This window comes from Haliaeetus albicilla, chromosome 17 (genome assembly GCF_947461875.1).
Source record: "Haliaeetus albicilla chromosome 17, bHalAlb1.1, whole genome shotgun sequence".
NCBI lineage: Eukaryota > Metazoa > Chordata > Aves > Accipitriformes > Accipitridae > Haliaeetus > Haliaeetus albicilla.
In genome coordinates, this window is record NC_091499.1 from 11,329,784 (window position 1) to 11,349,352 (window position 19,569).

Genomic DNA, 19,569 nt, shown 5'->3' on the forward strand with positions numbered 1-19,569 from the left:
CTCAAGCAGGTGGATCAGCTAATCCTGAAAAGGGGTTTAAGGCAGGAAGGATAAATTGCCCTCCGGAGATATCTCTATCTTGTCTTTGACTACAGAAGGAGCCTAGGCAGCAAGTTCAGACTAGAAGCTTAAAACAGAGCTTGCTAAAAGTTGGTAGGAGGATTCCCACCAAATAGTAATGGTAGGAACTATTCTGTGTGCCCATCAATAAAGTTTGCTCCAACTTGAGTCCAGTGGCTTTAATATTCGGATCAAAATTATACATTGCATACTTGATGCTATAGTTCTCACTGGCCAGACTTCCTGGGTGTACACGATTGTGAAGAGCAGGTAGAACAATGGATGAAGAAAACCTGGCCTTCAACCCCAGCTCTTCCAGGATGTCTTTGTGTGACTGGAGAAGACACTTCACCTCTCTGCCCCTCAGCTTGTCCATCTATAAAAAGAAACATTGGTACTGTTTTACGCTCAGTCAGGATCCTCAGAGCAGTCATTCACCGTAGTGATGTTGTGAGTGTTGAGAAGCTCTTCTGCCCCTTCATAGGCACCAGAAGACATTTTTCTCTACTGCCTCCCAAGCCTGCACACACAGTGGTGGTTTGGACATCCTAGGAAATTACAGTAGAGCGCCAGACCCTGCAAGACTCATCTGCTACCCTAGCCTGAAGATGTTGATGCCCAGACTGACAGGCAGACTGCCGTGATTCTTCACCAGCTACCAGAAAGCATGCCTAGCCCAAGCCATCTCAAGCCTTTGTCTGAGGAGATCAAATGCAGACCACCCACTTATAAAGCTGGAAGAGGCAGGTAAACAGGTATGAGGGAAAAATCACCTTTTAGCTACCAGGCCCTATATTTTCTGCAAAGGTTTCTCTCACCTCGCACTACCTGTCTGATTATTAATTTAGGAAATGAACTCACACATACATTCTGGGGATCCAGGTCTTCTATACCTGTAGTTAAAACTATAATCAAAGGGGATTTCTGCTTGGAGACAAATATTTCTGTTTATTTCCTAAGCCATTCCTTTGGATCTATTCTTTTTCATTGATTTCTGAATTCTAAATTCCTCATCATGACTGGTACCATGTCAGCCTAGAAATAAACTCATGTAGCAGTGACACAGAATCACAGCAGCTCCTTTTCTCACCCCAAGTTCTGCTCTGTTATGTTGGTATAGTGTCCTACAGACTCCGCTATGTGAAGAAGGAATATTTACCTTGCACAAGTTTTGACAGAGAAAAATTTACTCAGTCTGGTAGGTTTTCAGGACCATCCCATTCAGAAACTAACTCTCCATCCAGTTAATGTCACTCAGGTCAGTATGTGCTTGTTTTGGAGATAGAGAAGTGTTGCAATTAGTGAGCAATGTCCATGTTTAATGGAGCAGGACGGGTGTCAGGCCTGGCAGCCTGTCTGAAAAGGATTAGTATAGTTGTCTGGGTGGATGTTGCCCATCATCTCTCACGGCAAGCAATGCTGGGCTGGGTATCAGTTCATGGGATCCAGAAAGGGAGATAGAAAAGTCTTCCCACATGGGATAAGGAAGCCTCAAATACCGTGTAAGCGTTGTTCAGCCCTTGCTGGGGTGAACAGTGGTCATGCAATGTCAACTCCTTTCCTTTGGTTGTCTCGGGGGCACGTGAGTCAGCACAGTTGTGGCATTCATGATTAGAAATCAAATCCACAAACTGTTGAGGATCTTCCACAGACTTTCAATAAGTATTTAAGGAATAGCATACTCGTTGGACAATTTCATGGTAATTGTGTATGTACAAAACATACATACACACATGCACACATTTTTAGGCCCTGTATGAGTTAGGGAACGTATGCTGTTTGAATTTTATAGAACTGATGAATTTTAAAACATTTTGCTTTGCTATATTCACCTCTGTTCCCATGGTAAGTTCTACCCAAACCTGTGTCTACCCAAGCTTCCTGAAGTAGATGTCTGGTAAAGCAAAAGAGACAGACACTCTCCATCTTCTACCCCCTCACCGTCTCCCTTATTTTCTGAGGCAGCATAAATCAAGGCTTTTCTTGTGCTGATGATTAAAGTGCTGTGTTTTTTTCCAGAAATTAATATTGTTCTTAGTGAGAAAAATATATCTGAAATGCACACAGTAGGTGTGAAATTTATCATGCCTTTAAAATCAGTCTTCTACCACTGAGACAGGCACCTGGGGGGAGCAGTGGAGGTGGGGGACTCTGGTTGATTTGGGAGTTTATTTTGATGATCCTTTCCTTGTTAGCATGATATTAATACCTCTTATTTGTTATGAGTATTAGCTGCTGCAGTAAAACCCAACCAAGGGCAGGATAAATGTTCACATAAGCATTTTTCTAGTTAATGAAAGAATGTGATATGCTAGTCATCATAGGATGTTATTAGCGTGAACCACAGTCTTCTGTATTCAGTATAAACAATTTACTGCAAAAAGGGAAAATAGAAACATGGTATGTATAGCATATAGCTGAAAAACATATGCCTTCCAGTCACATTCTGCTGAGAATTACAGCCAAATACTGTCCTTTCTCTTTCTCCAACATACACAACAACTCCTGCGATCATATCATACATTACTTCCACCAGAGTTTGATTCATCATATTTTATTACACCTGTTAGAAGACAGCTCAATCTTTCTAGCAGATGAACTCTTGTAATTACTCTATATTTATGTTGTATTTTTGAGTTAATTATATTGTGCTTATGGGTTTTGACAGCTAATTACCACTAATTCATATAATGACATGTCTGAAATACTTGATATTCAATTGTTTTCATAATGATATATTTTGCTTATCTTGTATTTACATGGTAATTGCTACAGACATGTAGTTACAGTGCCAGTTATGTGAGCTTAGGCGCAACTAAAATGCTCCAAAAGCAGAGATACAGTTTAGTTATCCCAGGCAATGGACAAAATTAAACATTTTAGCTTGGTTGTGTGTATAGTAAGGGTTTCAGAGGAAAAAGTATGCCTTCATATGAAAGCTACAGCTAGAACTAGTTATCGCTAGCTCCCTGAAGAACGCAGTATCACAACAGTGGCTGTATTATATGGGTAACTAAAAAATTGTCCATATGTGCTGTCAGCTCAGCGAGTGTCTGGCATTGATCTATCAGTTCCCATGGCTTCCACTACCAGCAGCAAAGTTCCAGAAAGAAAAGCAGTAATTCTCCTTTTCATGTGATTTTTCAGAAGCTATTGAATGAGTTTAGCTTGAGATTTTTGTTCAAGTCGTGACCCAGGGCCCAAGTCTCATGAGCATTTGCCTTAAGACTGTGATGGTACCATAAGTTCAGTTCAAATACAAACTCATGCTACCATAAATGTACTACAGCATCCCTCCCACATGGTAAACTGAGGGTGCATCAGGCCACTGTGGAGGTCAGAGCTCAGCCAGTCTAATATCTGAATGTCTCTTACTCAGTGGGATTTGCACCCGGGACTTGTGTAAGAATTGTTTTCTCATACTAAATGGGAGCCTGTCCTTGACCTTTAGGGTGTTCTACACCATGTGGGCTGTCAGTAATTCACTTCTGTGCTTGCAGCAAGCGCACTGGCCAGATGGAAATCCCATGCTTGCAGTCCCCAGCAGCAGCCTCATGCCACCAGCCCAGTGCTTTTCACCAACATGAGACGTTTTTCAGCATGAGTAAGGACCCACAGCACCTTCTGCTACAAGAAAACTACTTGTTCAGTTATACAAAATTTTCCTTTCAAAGCAAGTCTAGAGCCATTTTATGAGTCATCTGCTTTATTTTATCAGCAAGAAATTGGGCATATATTCACTGAGGCTTAATCTGAAATGTTTTGCTCACAGTGGAACTATTTTCATTGATTTCAAAGGGTCCCAGATCAAGCTTCAAGGTCCTTAATACACTATTAAGTTTTAGTCTGTCAAATTTGTTCATTTGGGGCCTTTATGAATTGCAGAGCGGTTGTGTACAGACCCAAGTCATGCGGAGATTAAATAAACCCCATCAACATCGGTCTCCTGACACAGAATAGCAACAAGAAACAAATATTGACTGGAAAAACAATGCATGTACAGTGACATTTAGCTTGTATAAAGTGATAGTCTCTATAGAAATACAAACAGCACCATTTCCCCAGAGCTGAATAAATGATATTCATGAGTAAATATTTGTGTGTCTTTGACATGTCTCTAAGCAGCAAGATGAGAAATTGAGTTGAAAATGCATTCACAGGTGAGAATTCAGTGCAGATTTTTCTTACAGTATTTCTGATGCATTTGGGAGACCTTGAAAAGCAGATGCTTCCTTTCCTAGTTAGTGGTTTAAATGCAAAACAACAAAACTACAACAGACCCTGCCACTCATGCTGTGCTACACTGCAGGGCTTCAAGCCTGAAAACACTCCTCAGAAAGAAAACCCAAAGTAGCTAATTCATTTAGGAGCCTCATACCCATATTCAGAAAGGATTTATACACCCATGAGATAATGTTTCACTATCTTTATATGAGAGTTAGGGATTTTATGGCCCAGGGTTTCTTTCTGGTGGGAGTTAAGTGACCTAAGCTTCTTTAATAATGTAGCACCTGCAGTTTTTCCTCTGTACGAGGAACAACAGCACAGTTCATCAGTATGAGGAATGAGTGCACAGCCTCAGACTCTTCGGGTGGGAAAGAGAAAATCGAGGGTCTGACTGATGACAACAGAGGTCATCAAACTATAGGTGACACAGGAAAGGTGGCTGGGCAATAACTGTTCACCACAGGGAACAAGTCTTCCCTACAAGGTGCAGTCTTAGAAACATATTTAGGTTCCCTTTAGGCCATAAAACAATGAAGATAAAGTAGGATTTCAAGTGTATGCCTAGAGATAAGCCCAGTTCATTGGCAGGTTACAGTGGTGCTGAATTTCTAGTGCTGACTCTACATTTGGGCATCAGGGGCTGCAGGACAAGTCAATCCCATTGTCTTCACACCGTCTCCCACTCGCAAACTGCATTTCCCTCCCCAAGGTGTTAATAAGTGAGGATTTGGACCATGCCTCCTGCAGGGCCTGTGTGCAGTATGTGAAGTGTCAGGCTTGCAAACTGTGTCGGCATCTTCAGCTCAGAGAGTAAAAATAAGAATTGCCAGCTGGGGAGAAAACCCAACTGTTCCTTCAGCAACTTTTTCTAGTTATATTAGACACAGTCCTCTTATTCTTCAGGGGAATTTTTAAGATGTTCCAGTGAGGTGCTTTAATAGTTGGCAAATGAAACAGATTTCTTTCTAATGAAGGATTTTTTTAGAAATACTTTTCCCACATAGTATTTTTCTCCAGCAAAATAGTCTTTATTTACAACAATTTTTCCAGTTGCGCATGATTTCTGTTCCAAAAGGACCATGGGAGGAGATTCACAACGAGGCAGTTTTGTTTCTAGTTACAAAACAAACAAAACATTATATTAGTTCACAGGATACTAACCTTCAAAACAGCTCGTTAGCTAAGTTACCATTCCTGAAGCTCTATGGATAGTTCCTCCATTCTCCACAGAACTGCAACCTCTGGGGAAGTCAAGAATTTAAAAAAAGAGTAAACATTAATCAAAATGAGTTTTGAAGAATGGATTTTCTTTTCATAAGCCCATTCAAAAGGGGAAACAAAGATGTCTTACTTAGAGAATTAAACAGTAAGTGACCAAGGGGACACTGAAACATTTTGTCGCTGGATCTATTTTTTAAAGCAAGAGAATTTTTTTCAGAAGATAATAGAGCGAACTTCTCTCCTCCCAAGTCTTCCAGCACCTTGTTGTGTCATTCTCTATTTCCCTCAAACACCAAGACGCTGTCTATGTTATTCCCAGCTAAGAAATGTGGATCACTTCAGCGACGGTCTTTCAGTCTCATGACAGCATGGCCTCTACAGTTAGAATTACTGGCTTTTTTTTTTTTTTTTTTTTGAAGGCAAATGTGAGTGTAGTTTATTTTGCTTTGGGAAAATGTTTCTGGGACTTGTTATGGATGGATTTGCATCTTAACTGCTGCCTGGCTGACCGAGCAATGTGGCTGCCGGCAGACCCTGCGCTGGGGGTGGACTCGTCTGCTCAGGACCATTCATATGCCCCCGGGAGAGCAAATGTTGCGGGGCTTCACTTTACAGTTAAACCTTACTAACCAGCTTTATGAATATCTGTCCCTGGGCCACCCATCAGTCAAGTATCATCCCAAGCATTGTTCTTCTAAGGAGGGCTGTAAGCGCTGGAAGTGGCTCGCTCCTCTGCCCTCCCCCCATACGAATTACACAGAGCGATCGCGGAGCTTAGCTGCCAATGTCTGATACGGTATCTCATTATCCAAGCTGTCCTCCCACCTGTATTTTATCTGATTGCAGGTCTTAGTCATACAGTCAATGAATAAATAGTCTGAATGGAAGTTTGAGCAGTAGGAGGACGGATTATGGAGGGCCCCACAGATCCGCCGATACTCAGCATCTGCGCACTTTTGGTTTGTGCCTGTGCGCGCGCCTTGCTGAACCATTCAGTAAAACAAAAGGGAAGCGCAGAGCGAAACAGCCAGGCCAAAACCAGCAGTGGGTACTGCAGCAGCACAAAACCCAGGGCAAATATCTTCCCTTGGGACAGCCACCTCTTCCACAACAAGAGATTTGGGTCCGTCACCAGATCTTGGAAGTTTATACGTTTTCCTGAAGCAGGTTTTGTGTTTGTCATCTTTAAAAATCCATAGCAGGGATCAGTGCCATGGTCAACCTTATGAAACAACATGGGTTAAAAAAATTAAAAGCTTTAACAATTTAGTTAAAAACACGGGGAAGGGAATGTTGGTAACAGAGCATCTTATAAAGATGCATGTACAAAGACAGGTAAAATAAAATGCAGAGAAAGGGTCTTTGGTGATAAAAAGCATTTAGAAATATGAAGTTCAAGTAAGAGAGTCTTAACCACAAGTTTTCAAAAAAAAAAAAAAATTACTCAGAGAACAACCTCTCTGTGTGAGAGTAACTGTTAAGCATGAAGGTTGCAAGGGTCAGAAACCTGTGCAGACCATATTTTTCTTCCCAGATGAGAGGTTAAGTGTGTAGGTTACATGTCTCCTGGGTCTGGCTATCTACTAAATTAGGAAATCACCCGGGGTCAAGAGCCCCTTCTTTGCACTGAGACAAGATCTGCTGATAAGCACAGCTCTGAAGCAGTCAAGTGCTGCTGTGGGGCAATCAAACAAGCTTGCCTGCCTCTGTTAACATAGATGTCCCACGTATCAGGGAAGAGCATGTCAGCCAGCTTTAATCAGGTTAACTCACGTAACAAGGCTGTCCAGCTGCAGGGACCTGGAACTCCATGGCTAAGAATTTACCCTGATTCTTGGCTGGGTGAATTATCCCATTCAGCACTCCATGCTAACGTAGCATGATGTTTCTGGTACCCAAGCTAGCTCATTTCAGCACTCATAGAAATACAGTCTCCAGAAGAAATGGACATCTTTTTCTTTTCTGCACTGTCAGGCACAGGTTTATGGTGGGAGAAGGTTTCTATGTCCATAACTCATCTCTGGAGAAAGAGGAGGCACAGGGAGAAGCTATCCCTGCCACAACTTGGTGGGAAAGGCAGCACTTACATGTGTTGACAGCGTGAGGTTATACAACTGATTACTATAAATTCTGCCCCCAAAAAGGTTGCAAGATCCAGCTACCATGTCTCTTGGCTCCATGGTATGGGAAAATACAGCCTCTGGTCTTCATAGGTTAAATATCTCAGGATTTAAGGTAGGGCATGAAAAGGGGAAAGTGAAGTGAACTACAAGGAATGAGCTGAACATTACATGGGTATTTTGTGTAGTGTGAAACAAAAGGGACTTTTTAAATGTACAGTGCTACGGGTCTAAAGTGTTAAGAGAAGTGATGCATTTTAAAGTTATTTTTTCCTTTGATAGTCTCTTTAAAGCAAATTATTATAAATTTAGAGTATATTTATTACAAATTATTACAACTAGAGTAAGCACTTAGTCTAGTTGTTGATGAGAAATCTGGGTATTTTACCATTCCAGAGAATTTTATTTATGTGTGACTAAAGACAGGATGAAATCTGCATTGAGTCCTAGTTTGTATCAGACTGCAGCTCAGCAGCATCTTATGAGCTTTCACTGCCTAAGATTTACTAATTTTTTTATTGAAACTAGCTAAAAATGAGTAATCATCTGTGAATGATAATTATACCACTGCTTGTGGGAGGAAGCATGGTTTGAAGATCGTCACCAATTATTGTTTCTCATTTGCATGTGCCAAGATCCACACCAGAAAAGCTTACCTCTAAAGTGTGATCCTGGGTGGATTTCTTTAAAAATAGCTTTGCAAAACCACCGACTTGTGGTCTTTCATTGACTCCAGGTCAGGTTGATTCAGGCCCAGGTTGCAGTGGTTAGGCAAAAGGGTGCATTTTCAAATTAGTTAGTTACACCACAGTAAAACTCATCCTGGAGATTCTTAAATGAGTTTAAAATGGGCATACATCAATTTGGCTTAAGAAGGTGCCTTACAAGTTGAAAATAAATCAATAAGCCCACCCTAAAGTGTTTGACTAACAGTGTACATTTTCTTATAACTGGAATTTCAGATTAGAGTATAATTGTTTTCAAATATAATGATCACGAGCATTGCCAACATAACAGAAGCATTTATGAAGTGGATGGGAAGAGTCTGCAGGAAGCTGCATACCTGTAGCAAATTGCGTCACTGTATAAATTTTGTTAGACAAGACTGCAGCCAGAAATTTCAGCAATGAAAAAACAATTCCTCAATTTTGAGGGCATAAAGGCTGGGAGCTGGGATGTACTGAGGGAGATGAGTCTTAGTCCTGACCTTACCCTGAGCCAGAGCCTCTCTTGCCCCTCCAGAGAGAAGGTATTGATGGGCTGGCTGCTGATAGCACCATGGCTTTTGGGGAGGCAGTACCTCCCCTCACCCATCATTTTTCTCCCGGGCTCCTAACTGGGAAGGAAATCCTCTGGGCTGGCACTGTCCACTGGCAAGGGAGGTTAAGCCGTGCTGACAAGCTAGGGGGACATCCGCTTTCTGATGCTGAGAGAGTTAAAACATCATGGTCATGCTGGTGGTCATCCTAAGTTCTTCAGCAAAAGAGCTGGAGAGCAACAAAACAGCAGATCCAGTGGCAGAAATAACAGTGCTAAAGCACCACTTGGCAGCTTGCCATTTCGGAAACCCCATAGCCAGCATTTAGTTTTCAATGGATAGTATGCAGAGTCACCAGAGAAAGTGCACACACACAAAACTGGCCTGCATGAGCACTTGGGTTTGCTCCTGCGCAGGCAAGAGGACACGCTGACACCTCATGGCCCTGAGGAGGTGATGGGTAGCTACCAGCGCCATCAGGTCTGATGCAGGCATCGGCACAGCAGCACCGGGCTGCTGCCTCCCTCTGTCCCCTGGGTCCCCATGCTGGCCACCAGGCAGGAAAGCACCTCTCCCCCCGGGGCTGGCAACCGTGGTCGCAGGTTTGACTCACGTGCTCTGGTCTGAAAAACAGGTTGGGTTATTGCCCTGATTTCAGCTGCAGGTGAGCAATATGTACCCCCTTTTATCCATGTTATCCCTTCTCCCACTTCTCATCCCTTCTTTTCACCAGCCTTGACCGCCCCTTTCTCCATTCCCCTCTCCTACCAGATGGACAACCCTGCCCAAATTACCTCCTCCCCACCGGTCTCAGTTTTGCAACATCCATACCCAAATCTGGTATTTCTGATACAGTTATATAGGCAAGCTCAGCTTTACAGGCAATTACTGATGTGGTGACTGAGGTGCTGTGCGTCTTGCAAGGCTGTGCTCCCAGAAAGTCCCCAGCTCTCCCCTTCCACTTCTCTGTGAATTTTGGCCATTTGTCACATAACTCCGTCTCAACCACCTGCAAAACCCAGCCACCCCCTTGGGGCACCATCTGTGACTTTTGTCAGGTACCTGTGCTGGTATCTGTCATGTCCAGTGATTTCTCATGTCGTGCCCAGCAGTGTGCCCCGTGCTGTTCCCTCAGCCCATCCTGAGGCCAGGAGTGAGCAGGGGTCTCCCTGCAGCCCTAGCAATCTTCATTACACAAACACGCTGGAGAACAGGCTGGAGGCCATTATACCCTTGATTACAACTTACTGTGCTCTGGGTATTTATGTCTGGGTGAGTACATGTAGGAGCATTAGTCAGATGCCCACAGATACAAATACTCAAGCAGCTATGCCTCCACACACCTTGCTTAGTGCTGAGTTCCTCTGACCTGTCTTTCCATCATGCTGCTCAGTTCACCGGTATGCACAGGGAAAATCTAACTTGAAGGTCAAATTCGTAGCTCAGTTCATACAAACTTCATAGTAATTTCATTCTCAGCCTCATTCAGTCTGTGTGGAAAAAGGTCACATCCCTAAATCTGAGGCCCCATAATGCAGCCAGGAATTTCTCAAAGACAGGTTCTTACAAAATTTCAGATCTCACACAAAAGTAGCCATTTCATTTATTGTCCTACCCCAGTTTACGCTGTTCTAAGGCAACCTCGATCCACCTTCTGATAGTTTGCCTTCATTTTGCCTACAATACAGCTGGCATCAAAATCTCATGCTATGTGAGTATGAGCTGCCTGGTGACAGCAAGATTTTATTTTGCTGACAATCCTGCCACAGATTGGTGTGATTCTGACCATCTCCACTTTCTCAGCTTCTGGGTACCGCTTTTCCCACTATGACATGTTAAAAACAGCATCAGTGCCTATATAAATTGCAGTCAATTAAGACTGATGCCGTAATATGACCTCTGCAGCACTGAGATCCTCAGAAGCCCAAAGCCACACCAGCATGCCAGAATACAATACAAAGTACTTGGAAACCTATAATCTTCAATTAAACTAAGCTCTATCAGTTAGCTACCAAGGAGCCATGAAGTCCAAGAAGATCAGTTGACTTTAGAAAAGCAGGATGATCTAGAAAGTTGCAAGATCTTGCAAAATAAATTTGAAGCAAAAAGCTTGAATTTCAGTGCTTTTTATATGAACTTGGAAGAGACAACTTCTTTGAGATAACAAGGAAAAGTATTGGAAGTTTAGCATCTTTCCATAGTTTGAAATATTAACATTATCATAAATGTGCTAAGTCATATTTCCCGTAAGCTAACAACCTGTCTCACAAAGCACGCCACAGATTCTTGCCCTTCACAGCTATGATCATGGAAATATTGAAAGTGAAAAGCACTCAGACCAATTCAGGGTTTAACAAAGTCAAATTGATTTATTGCTGTCAAGGGCACAAAGATGTATCATTTGCACAGTGCCATAATTACTTAGAGGAAACCTAAAACCGTGGATGTAAAGGAACTAACCTGCCCTGCACATACACATGTGCAATGCCCGTTCCCCTTGTTCTCTCCAGGTGATGTTATTCCATTTCTTACAAAATGGTGAAAAGTTCAGTGGCCAAGGAATGGGAGTCAGTCTGTCCACCAGAAATTCAGAGTATTCTGCTACACGGTGGTCCTCTGCTGAGAAGGTAGCAATATTTTCTGGCAGGAGCAGACATGGACATTGCCATCTCACAGCTCAAAACTGTCCGATTGCTTTTAAGGAACAATTTATCATCCTCTTCCGCCTTTCCTCCTCCCAGACAGCACTCAATGCCATTACCGATAATCAGCTAATATGAAAAGTGATTGATTCCATTCTGGAGGAATCCAGATGAGTCTCTCCCACCAAATCAGTAAAATTAGACTGTGCATGTAAAAAATTCACTCTGTATGAAATGACTGACAGCCTAAAGGGATACAGCTGCAAAACGTAAACACGGCAGTGCTTTTAGTGAGAGTACTGAAATAAGATAACTATGTTATTAATGTCCCTTCCAAGATGTCACTTATAAAACCACAATCAATTACTATAGTGATAGTAATACTGTATATAACAATAGTACGCAAGTGATAGAGATACTGAAAACCAGCTATTATTGACTGGAGGTAGGAAAATTCTTGTTAACATACATGGCTTTTTCACTGGATCCTTTGTAGCTAGTCTCCTACATGTGTTTGTCATAAATGACCTAACGCTCAGACTATAAATTTTCCAATACTGTGTTTTCATGAGACCAGATCTCAGAGTCCCCGTGCCCCTTCACCAGTGCCCCAGGACTGGTACGTGTCCCAGTCACGCCAGCCTTACCTTTCATGCAGCCTCAGCTGAGAAGCAAAGCATGGAGGTGCCCTGGCCGGACCAGAAAATGAGTGTGAAGAACATGAAGCCACACCAGTTCCCCAAGCTAATCCTAAACTAAGCAACGGGAACCCCTTACACCAGGATTACGCCAGCAGGCTTTGCCTTCCTGAATCACAGCCTGGGTTCTTTTGTTATGTTTTGGAGTAGGTGGTCCCTGACTCTGCTCAGGGGCTGCCAGGTACCACCAAAGACAGACAGTAAACAATGAATTAAAATATAAGGTCTACAATATATATGACCACAAACACACCAGCATTTTTAAAGATTAATGTTATGTAGCATTTAAATCCTGCCCTGTATTAATAACCAAGGTCAATCACTGACATCTTCTAGTAAATCACTTCCCATTTTAAAACCTCATCTCTTTTCTGGGCCAAAATGCTCCATATAGATGCCTTCTAATTCAAAACAGAGAGACAAAAGCTGGACAAGTGAAAACAGTGAGGGACAGGCTGGGGCACAGGCACTGTGGGTGGCTGGACACGAGCCCTGGCCGAGCGGCCGGAGGTAGCGGCTGAGACGGCAGCAGCAGGTCAGGGGAGGCTCAGGCTGCTCCAGCACAGGGGGTGAGCTGGGAGGTGAACAGCAAGGGCTGAGGGACTGCCTGTGCTCTGGGGAGGCAGGATTAGATTGTATAGAAACAAGGATGGCTTGGAAAGGGATGCAGCAAGGGAAACAGCAGGAGAAAGGAAACACAGTGCCTACAGTCAATGTTACTAATTAGAATCATAGAATCGTGGAATGGTTTGGGTTGGAAGGCACCTTAAAGACCACCTAGTTCCAACGCCCTGCCATGGGCAGGGACACCTTCCACTAGACCAGGTTGCTCAAAGCCCCATCCAACCTGGCCTTGAACACTGCCAGGGATGGGGCAGCCACAGCTTCTCTGGGAAACCTGTTCCAGTGCCTGGCCACCCTCACAGGGAAGAAGTTCTTCCTTACAGCTAATCTAAATCTACCCTCTTTCTGTTATAAAGCCATTACACCTTGTCCTATCGCTATAGTCCCTGATAAAAAGTCCCTCCCCACCTTTCCTGTAGGCCCCCTTTATGTACTGGAAGGCTGCTGTAAGGTCTGCCCAGAGCCTTCTCTTCTCCAGGCTGAACAACCCCAACTCTCTCAGCCTGTTCTCACAAGAGAGGTTCTCCAGCCCCCTGATCATCTTCATGGCCCTCCTCTGGACTCGCTCCAACAGGCCCATGTCTTTCTTATACTGAGGACCCCAGAGCTGAGCACAGTACTCCAGGTGGGGTCTCACGAGAGCAAAGTAGAGGGGGAGAATCACCTCCCTCGACCTGCCGGTCACATTTCTTTTGAAGCATGGGAATTAAAACAGTAACTCCCCAGTGATGGGTTTTGACATGACGTGATGAGCCTGCCTGGTCTGAGGTACCTGCAGGCTGGTGTTCTGCAGGGAAGGTGCTTTGTTTATATTTTTCTCTGTCTTCAATTATTGCAGTGGTTTTCCAAGGAAAAAAATGTTGGCCCTGCTGAGCAGTGAGCAGACTTAAACAACCAAACTCCCCTGCGTGATCAGGAGCATCCTTCATCCTAATGGAAAACTGCTGCTTGGGTCTGATAAAGTGTGACAGGGTTTGTTTAAAGACAAGTTCATTAAGGAAAGGAAGAATTTATTTTTCAGAGTATCCTTGTGGTGCAGAGAGCGCGTAATGCTCAGAAAGGATTTCCCTGGGGCTACGTCAGTGTGAAAGGCCCTTTGGAGAGAGAACCACAGCAATTCAGTTCCTACTGGATTAAAGATGCATATAGGCAGTGGTCAGCAGAGAATATGGTGGGGACCACGCAGGATGGGGAGAAATGCTGGGGCCATGAAAATTCAGGACTCCCAGAGAAGTGAAGGACAAACAGAAAAAAAATGCTGTTTACATGAAGAAGCAGGAAGAGCTCTCCTCTGCATGACCCAGATCGATAGGCAGCTGTGGAGCACATGTGAGTCCCATAGTGTCTTCCAATACCTTTGAGTGTGCTTGTGGACCAGGGGGTTCTTGCTAAGTGATGATGCCAAGGAAAGTATATGGATTGCAATTGCTTCTGGTCCATGCTCCAGGAGTGCAGAGAGGGAGAGAAAGCCTCTTTGCTTTATCCTCTGCTCAAAGCATCGGACATAATAAGGGTGCAAACTAATGAAATCAAGATCTGGCTTGACAGAGAAGACTCCCATGAGTAATTTGTGAAGAAGGTTTGAGCTGAAGTTTTGGCTTTAGGCCTAAACAACCAAATCAGCATTTCCAATGCAGTAACAACCTGAAGACTGATGGATGAATTTCCATCTGGCTTATCCAGTTTATTCTTAATAAGCAGGCCTGATATTTTCTCCAAGGCTATTCATACTTTAAAGCAGTCTCTGAAGAGCAGAATCTACTTCGGGGGCGGGGGAGGCGCTTCTGCTATCCCTTGGGTAGAATTCAAAACTCACATTTTGCTAACACAGTCTACAATGACACAGATCTGCTGTCCTAGGGCCTATCTGCAAAGAATGTTTTTTTTCTAAAGTTTCTAATTTTGATTGTTCCTCATTCAGAAGGAGGCACTCCAATTTCTGAATAAGAGCATATGTACACAGGGCTAAGCAGCTGACTAGCTTTAAATTCATAATTCCTCATTCAAATTCTTAATTCCTCATTAGCTCGCATGTGCAAACTCTCTCTCAGAGCCTAATCCAAGTCCCACTGGTGTCAGTGAGGATGGGTTTTACCTCTCAAATTTAGCCATCTAAAAATCAGGCATGTATTCTAAATGCAACTGTGGAGGAACTGCTTGTAGTCAAAATAGAGAAAGATCAGCATTTCCAGGATGTGATTCACACTGTCTGCCTTAAAGACTTGTCTTGAGAGGGGACAAGTGTATTTCTGGCAGCTGCTATCTCATTCCCCTGCCTTTTGAGGGAACCTATACAACTATCCTAGAGGACTCCTTACTCTTCTTTAAGTGAAGCCAGGGGAAGGAATCTTTCTGTTTATTTTAATGGAAATTGATTCAGGCTTTCAGTTTTCTACATCCTTTATGCCAAGATAAATTACAAATGAGTAAGCAAGTCCCCAGAGGGTATCCTAAGTTGCATCTCACAGACTGCTAACTTTGGCTTCAGTCAACATTTGGGATATACAGAAAAGACATATGAACTCCTGAAACAAAATTAAACCTTTTTTTTAAATTATTGTTTGTACCTTGCATCATACTGGACTGCCTGACAGGGAGCACAATTCGATAGAAATCTCAAAGCAAAAGCTTTTTGTCTGTCTCCTCTGAAGCCACATGCAGTGGGATATGTGAAATATCAGGAATAATTAGTCAAAACTGTATAAGCTCCTAGCAACACTGATGTGCTGTGTAAAACTAAGTGTTTGCCATAAAGCTTTAAACATTGTTTGAAAGCTGCATGTTAAAGGTAACTCGAGTAATTTTTAAGTACAGTTTCCAAGGTATTAATACAGACATGGATATGAAAAAGCAGAATAGAAAACTATGAAATGCTGGCATGCCTTCTCTGAGATAGGCTGCTCTGTTTCTTTTTTCCAAAGGTGATATATAGAAGTAATTGATCCCTCTCATACAGCAATTAAAATGAAAAGGCAGATTTCCTCAGCTCTTCATCTGCTGGAGCCTATTTAACAAGGAGGAAAAGGACTAGCTCCTAGTATCAATAATTCACAGAGATGATAGAAATGTTTGTTGGAAGGGACCTCCAGAGTCCAGCCTCCCACTTTAAGCAAGATCTCCAAAGCCAAATGAGAAACAACCAGTTCACATCAGCAGGAATCTGGCCCAAAGGCCCCTTTGGAGAAGAAAAAGAAACAAACTAGGAATGCAGAGAAAAAGGGGGAGAAAATGCAGGAGAGGAGAAGAGAAGGAAAAACGGACCAAAATTTTTATTTGAGGTGGCAGTATTAGAAGCGTAGGACTTTTTGCCAAAAGGTGGGATTTTTCTAGGTTCACTAACAGATGTGGTTTTATCTTCTAGGAAAACAATGAACAGGAGGAAACCTGGAAGCTTTTTGCTGCTCTGTTGAATATGGGATTATAAAAAAAAAGAAAAAAAAGAAAAAAAAGTTGCACCTGGAGCATCTCTGTCTCTCTTTCAAATGGGTGACTTCTGGAACCTGGAACTCTTCATTACATGAAGCAGCAACTTCTTCTCTCACTGTGCATCCTGGAGGGGAAAATGAATTTCACAAATTGCACCACTGAAGCCAATGTGGCTACGAAGCCAAAAACAGTAACTGAAAAGATGGTCATTACCCTGACCTTGGCCACAATCACAACCTTGACTATGCTGCTGAACTCTGCTGTAATTGCGGCAATCTCTACAACCAAGAAGCTCCACCAGCCAGCAAATTATTTAATATGTTCACTAGCTGTGACAGATCTCCTTGTTGCTGTTCTCGTCATGCCCTTGAGCATCACTTACATAATGATAGATAAATGGACTTTGGGATACTTCATCTGTGAGATCTGGCTTAGTGTCGACATGACCTGTTGCACGTGTTCAATCCTTCATCTGTGTGTCATTGCTCTGGACAGGTACTGGGCAATCACAGATGCTATCGAATACGCCAGGAAAAGAACAGCAAAAAGGGCTGGGCTGATGATAGTCACTGTGTGGACTATCTCCATTTTCATATCAATGCCCCCTTTGTTTTGGAGAAATCACCACAGTGTCAATATCCCCAGTGAGTGTCGCATTCAGCACGATCATGTCATCTACACTATTTATTCCACATTTGGGGCATTTTACATCCCCTTGACTTTGATCCTGATCCTGTACTACAGAATTTACCATGCTGCAAAGAGCCTTTACCAAAAGCGGGGTTCCAGCCGCCACCTCAGCAGCAGGAGCACTGACAGCCAAAACTCATTTGCCAGTTGCAAACTCACACAGACATTCTGCGTCTCAGACTTCTCCACGTCTGACCCAACCACAGAGTTTGATAAAATCAACGCATCCGTGAGGATCCCTCCTTTTGAGAATGACCTGGACCTGGCCGGCGACCGGCAGCAGATCTCCACGACACGGGAACGAAAGGCTGCTCGCATTCTGGGGCTGATTTTAGGTGCTTTCATTTTGTCCTGGTTGCCCTTTTTCATCAAGGAGTTGCTTGTGGGCCTCCACGTTTGCACTGTCTCTCCAGAAGTAGCAGACTTCTTGACCTGGCTTGGATATGTCAACTCCCTTATCAACCCTTTGCTGTACACTAGCTTTAACGAAGATTTCAAGCTGGCCTTTAGAAAGCTCATCAGGTGTCGAGAACATACTTAGAAGTACCGGGAGATGATGACAACGTGACTCCTGGCCTTAAGAACGAGCAAAATAATTTGACTCTGTCACAATTTCCCTTGATAAAGGGGAATTTTGTGTTTGCCTACTTGCTTGACTTATCTTTAGCCTGTAATTCATTCTGCTGTTTTTTACCTCTAGTGTTATTCATGGTAAAGAGTTTGAAATAAATTTATTCTACAAAGGAACAGATTTTTAGCAATGAAACAACAAAAAGAAGAAACTATTAGATACTCAAGTTTAAGACATTTTGTGTAATCAATGATTCAAGAAGCATACAACAATATTCACTTTTATACTTTTTTCATTTAAGAACCAAATGTCTAAGTTATCATGCATTGTAGTAATAGAAAGGCTTATAAACTGAACCCTATAAATACGTATGCAAAAATTAATAAACACTTCATGGTCATGACAGCTAAACAGCAAATCTTTACTGCGGCATTCTGAGAAAACTGTAACAGCCATTTAGAAGGAAGATAACCACCATTTCCAGCTAGGGCTAAGGCAGAATAAACCATTCCTTTCTTCAGGAATACACTCCCAAAACAGAAAGCAAAGTTCAGTTCATTCCATCTAAAAATGGATCCCATTTTGTACTCCAAAATAATTATGCAAGTACCTCTTTTTGTCTAAGATTTCAGATTTATGTTCAAAGTATTGGGCAGACACCTGTGCAGTTTGTTTAGCAATTGGGAGGACACAGCTAGCAAGTGTCAAACTTGTAAGACCAGCTGCATGTCTGACTGGTGACATTTTTAATACCACTAGCCATATTTCTTCAGGGCTCAGACCTTGTGCCTTGGTCAGTTCTGGGGTAGCATTATTCACTTTTGCCACACTTCACCTGGACCTTGCAGCGCACAACCCCATGGATAAATTGATCTTACCCTGCAGGCTTAAACAACTGGATACCTTCTCAGCAGGTCAGCAATATACAGAAATTCAGAAACATCATCTAAAACTGAATTATCTTCTGTTTGAACAGCATAAAAAAAAATTAGGGAAAAATATTTTTTTAAATAGCAGTCTGCACGTCTGCCTTATTGTCATCTTACAGTTCACAATGACATTCTTGACAACTTAACCTATGATGGGGTCCTCTAACAGGATTTCTTGTTCTAGGAGTCCTTCACAGAGTTACTTCCCTCGTCTTGAGAGACAGGCAGAGAGTCCTTCGTATCCTGTCTTCTGTGCCTATGAAAGTTAAAATGTCCTGGTTCAGATACTGTGGAAATCAGACTGGGAAGGGGCAAAATCAAAGCTGAGAATCTGGTATTGTCCATTAGCAACTCCTAAGCACCGTTTAAATATTGGTTACTTATCTTCCACCATAATTTTCTTCCCTGTCCATTTTTCTGGACAAATTCTTTTTGAATTATACTGACATACCATATAGAAAATACCACATACATCAACCTGACATGCAATAGTAGTGCACTATAGCATGGCAGCTCCAAATCCATCAAAACAAATATTAGAGGTAGCAAAAGTGTTGTAACAGCACTGGAAGCCATCTCTGAAAAATGTTTTCAAAATTTACAAGATGACAATCATTTTTCTTATCAAGAGTCAAGGAAGTGTAAGTAACATATGAGTAATAAACTCCAGATGGAGCTGAGAAATGACATCCTTATTTCGGAGAGAAAGCGTTCAGCTGGAAAGATACAGTGCCGCAACTTGAGTGTAAATCAAGTTTGAAGGTGACAGAAGTGTGACCTACTGCTTACCCACATGCAGTGGGATTCTGCTTTAAGGACTCCAAGTTTTCCATGCCTGAGTTAAGGAGGTTTACCTCCAGCTGCCCTTCTGAAGCTAACATTAATATCTAAAAAGAGGGAAAAAATAATCTCAGCCACTGAAAATGCCTTCTAGTGAGGAAGCCCAGAGATCCATTACGTTTTTTCCTTTTTGCAGCTTGTTGGAGGCGGAAACTGTTGGTTAAAGCTGGGGAAGAGTGGCCTGACTCTGCCTGTCTATAAAGTTTCCAAAGCGGTTCCCCAGAGTACATATGCTATCAGGAAAACAAAGAGCTGGTAATTAA

The 19,569-nt window shown here is 42.7% G+C and overlaps 2 protein-coding genes across 2 annotated transcripts in view; both read left to right on the plus strand.

Moving 5' to 3' along the window:
- SMIM8 (small integral membrane protein 8) overlaps positions 1–19,569 on the plus strand; it is a 388,642-nt gene that overhangs the window by 228,966 nt on the left and 140,107 nt on the right. The window lies entirely within an intron of this gene.
- HTR1E (5-hydroxytryptamine receptor 1E) lies at positions 16,353–18,356 on the plus strand. Its single transcript, XM_009927175.2, has one exon. It carries the CDS (start codon positions 16,368–16,370, stop codon positions 17,505–17,507), a length of 1,140 nt encoding a protein of 379 aa, XP_009925477.2. The 5' UTR covers positions 16,353–16,367; the 3' UTR covers positions 17,508–18,356.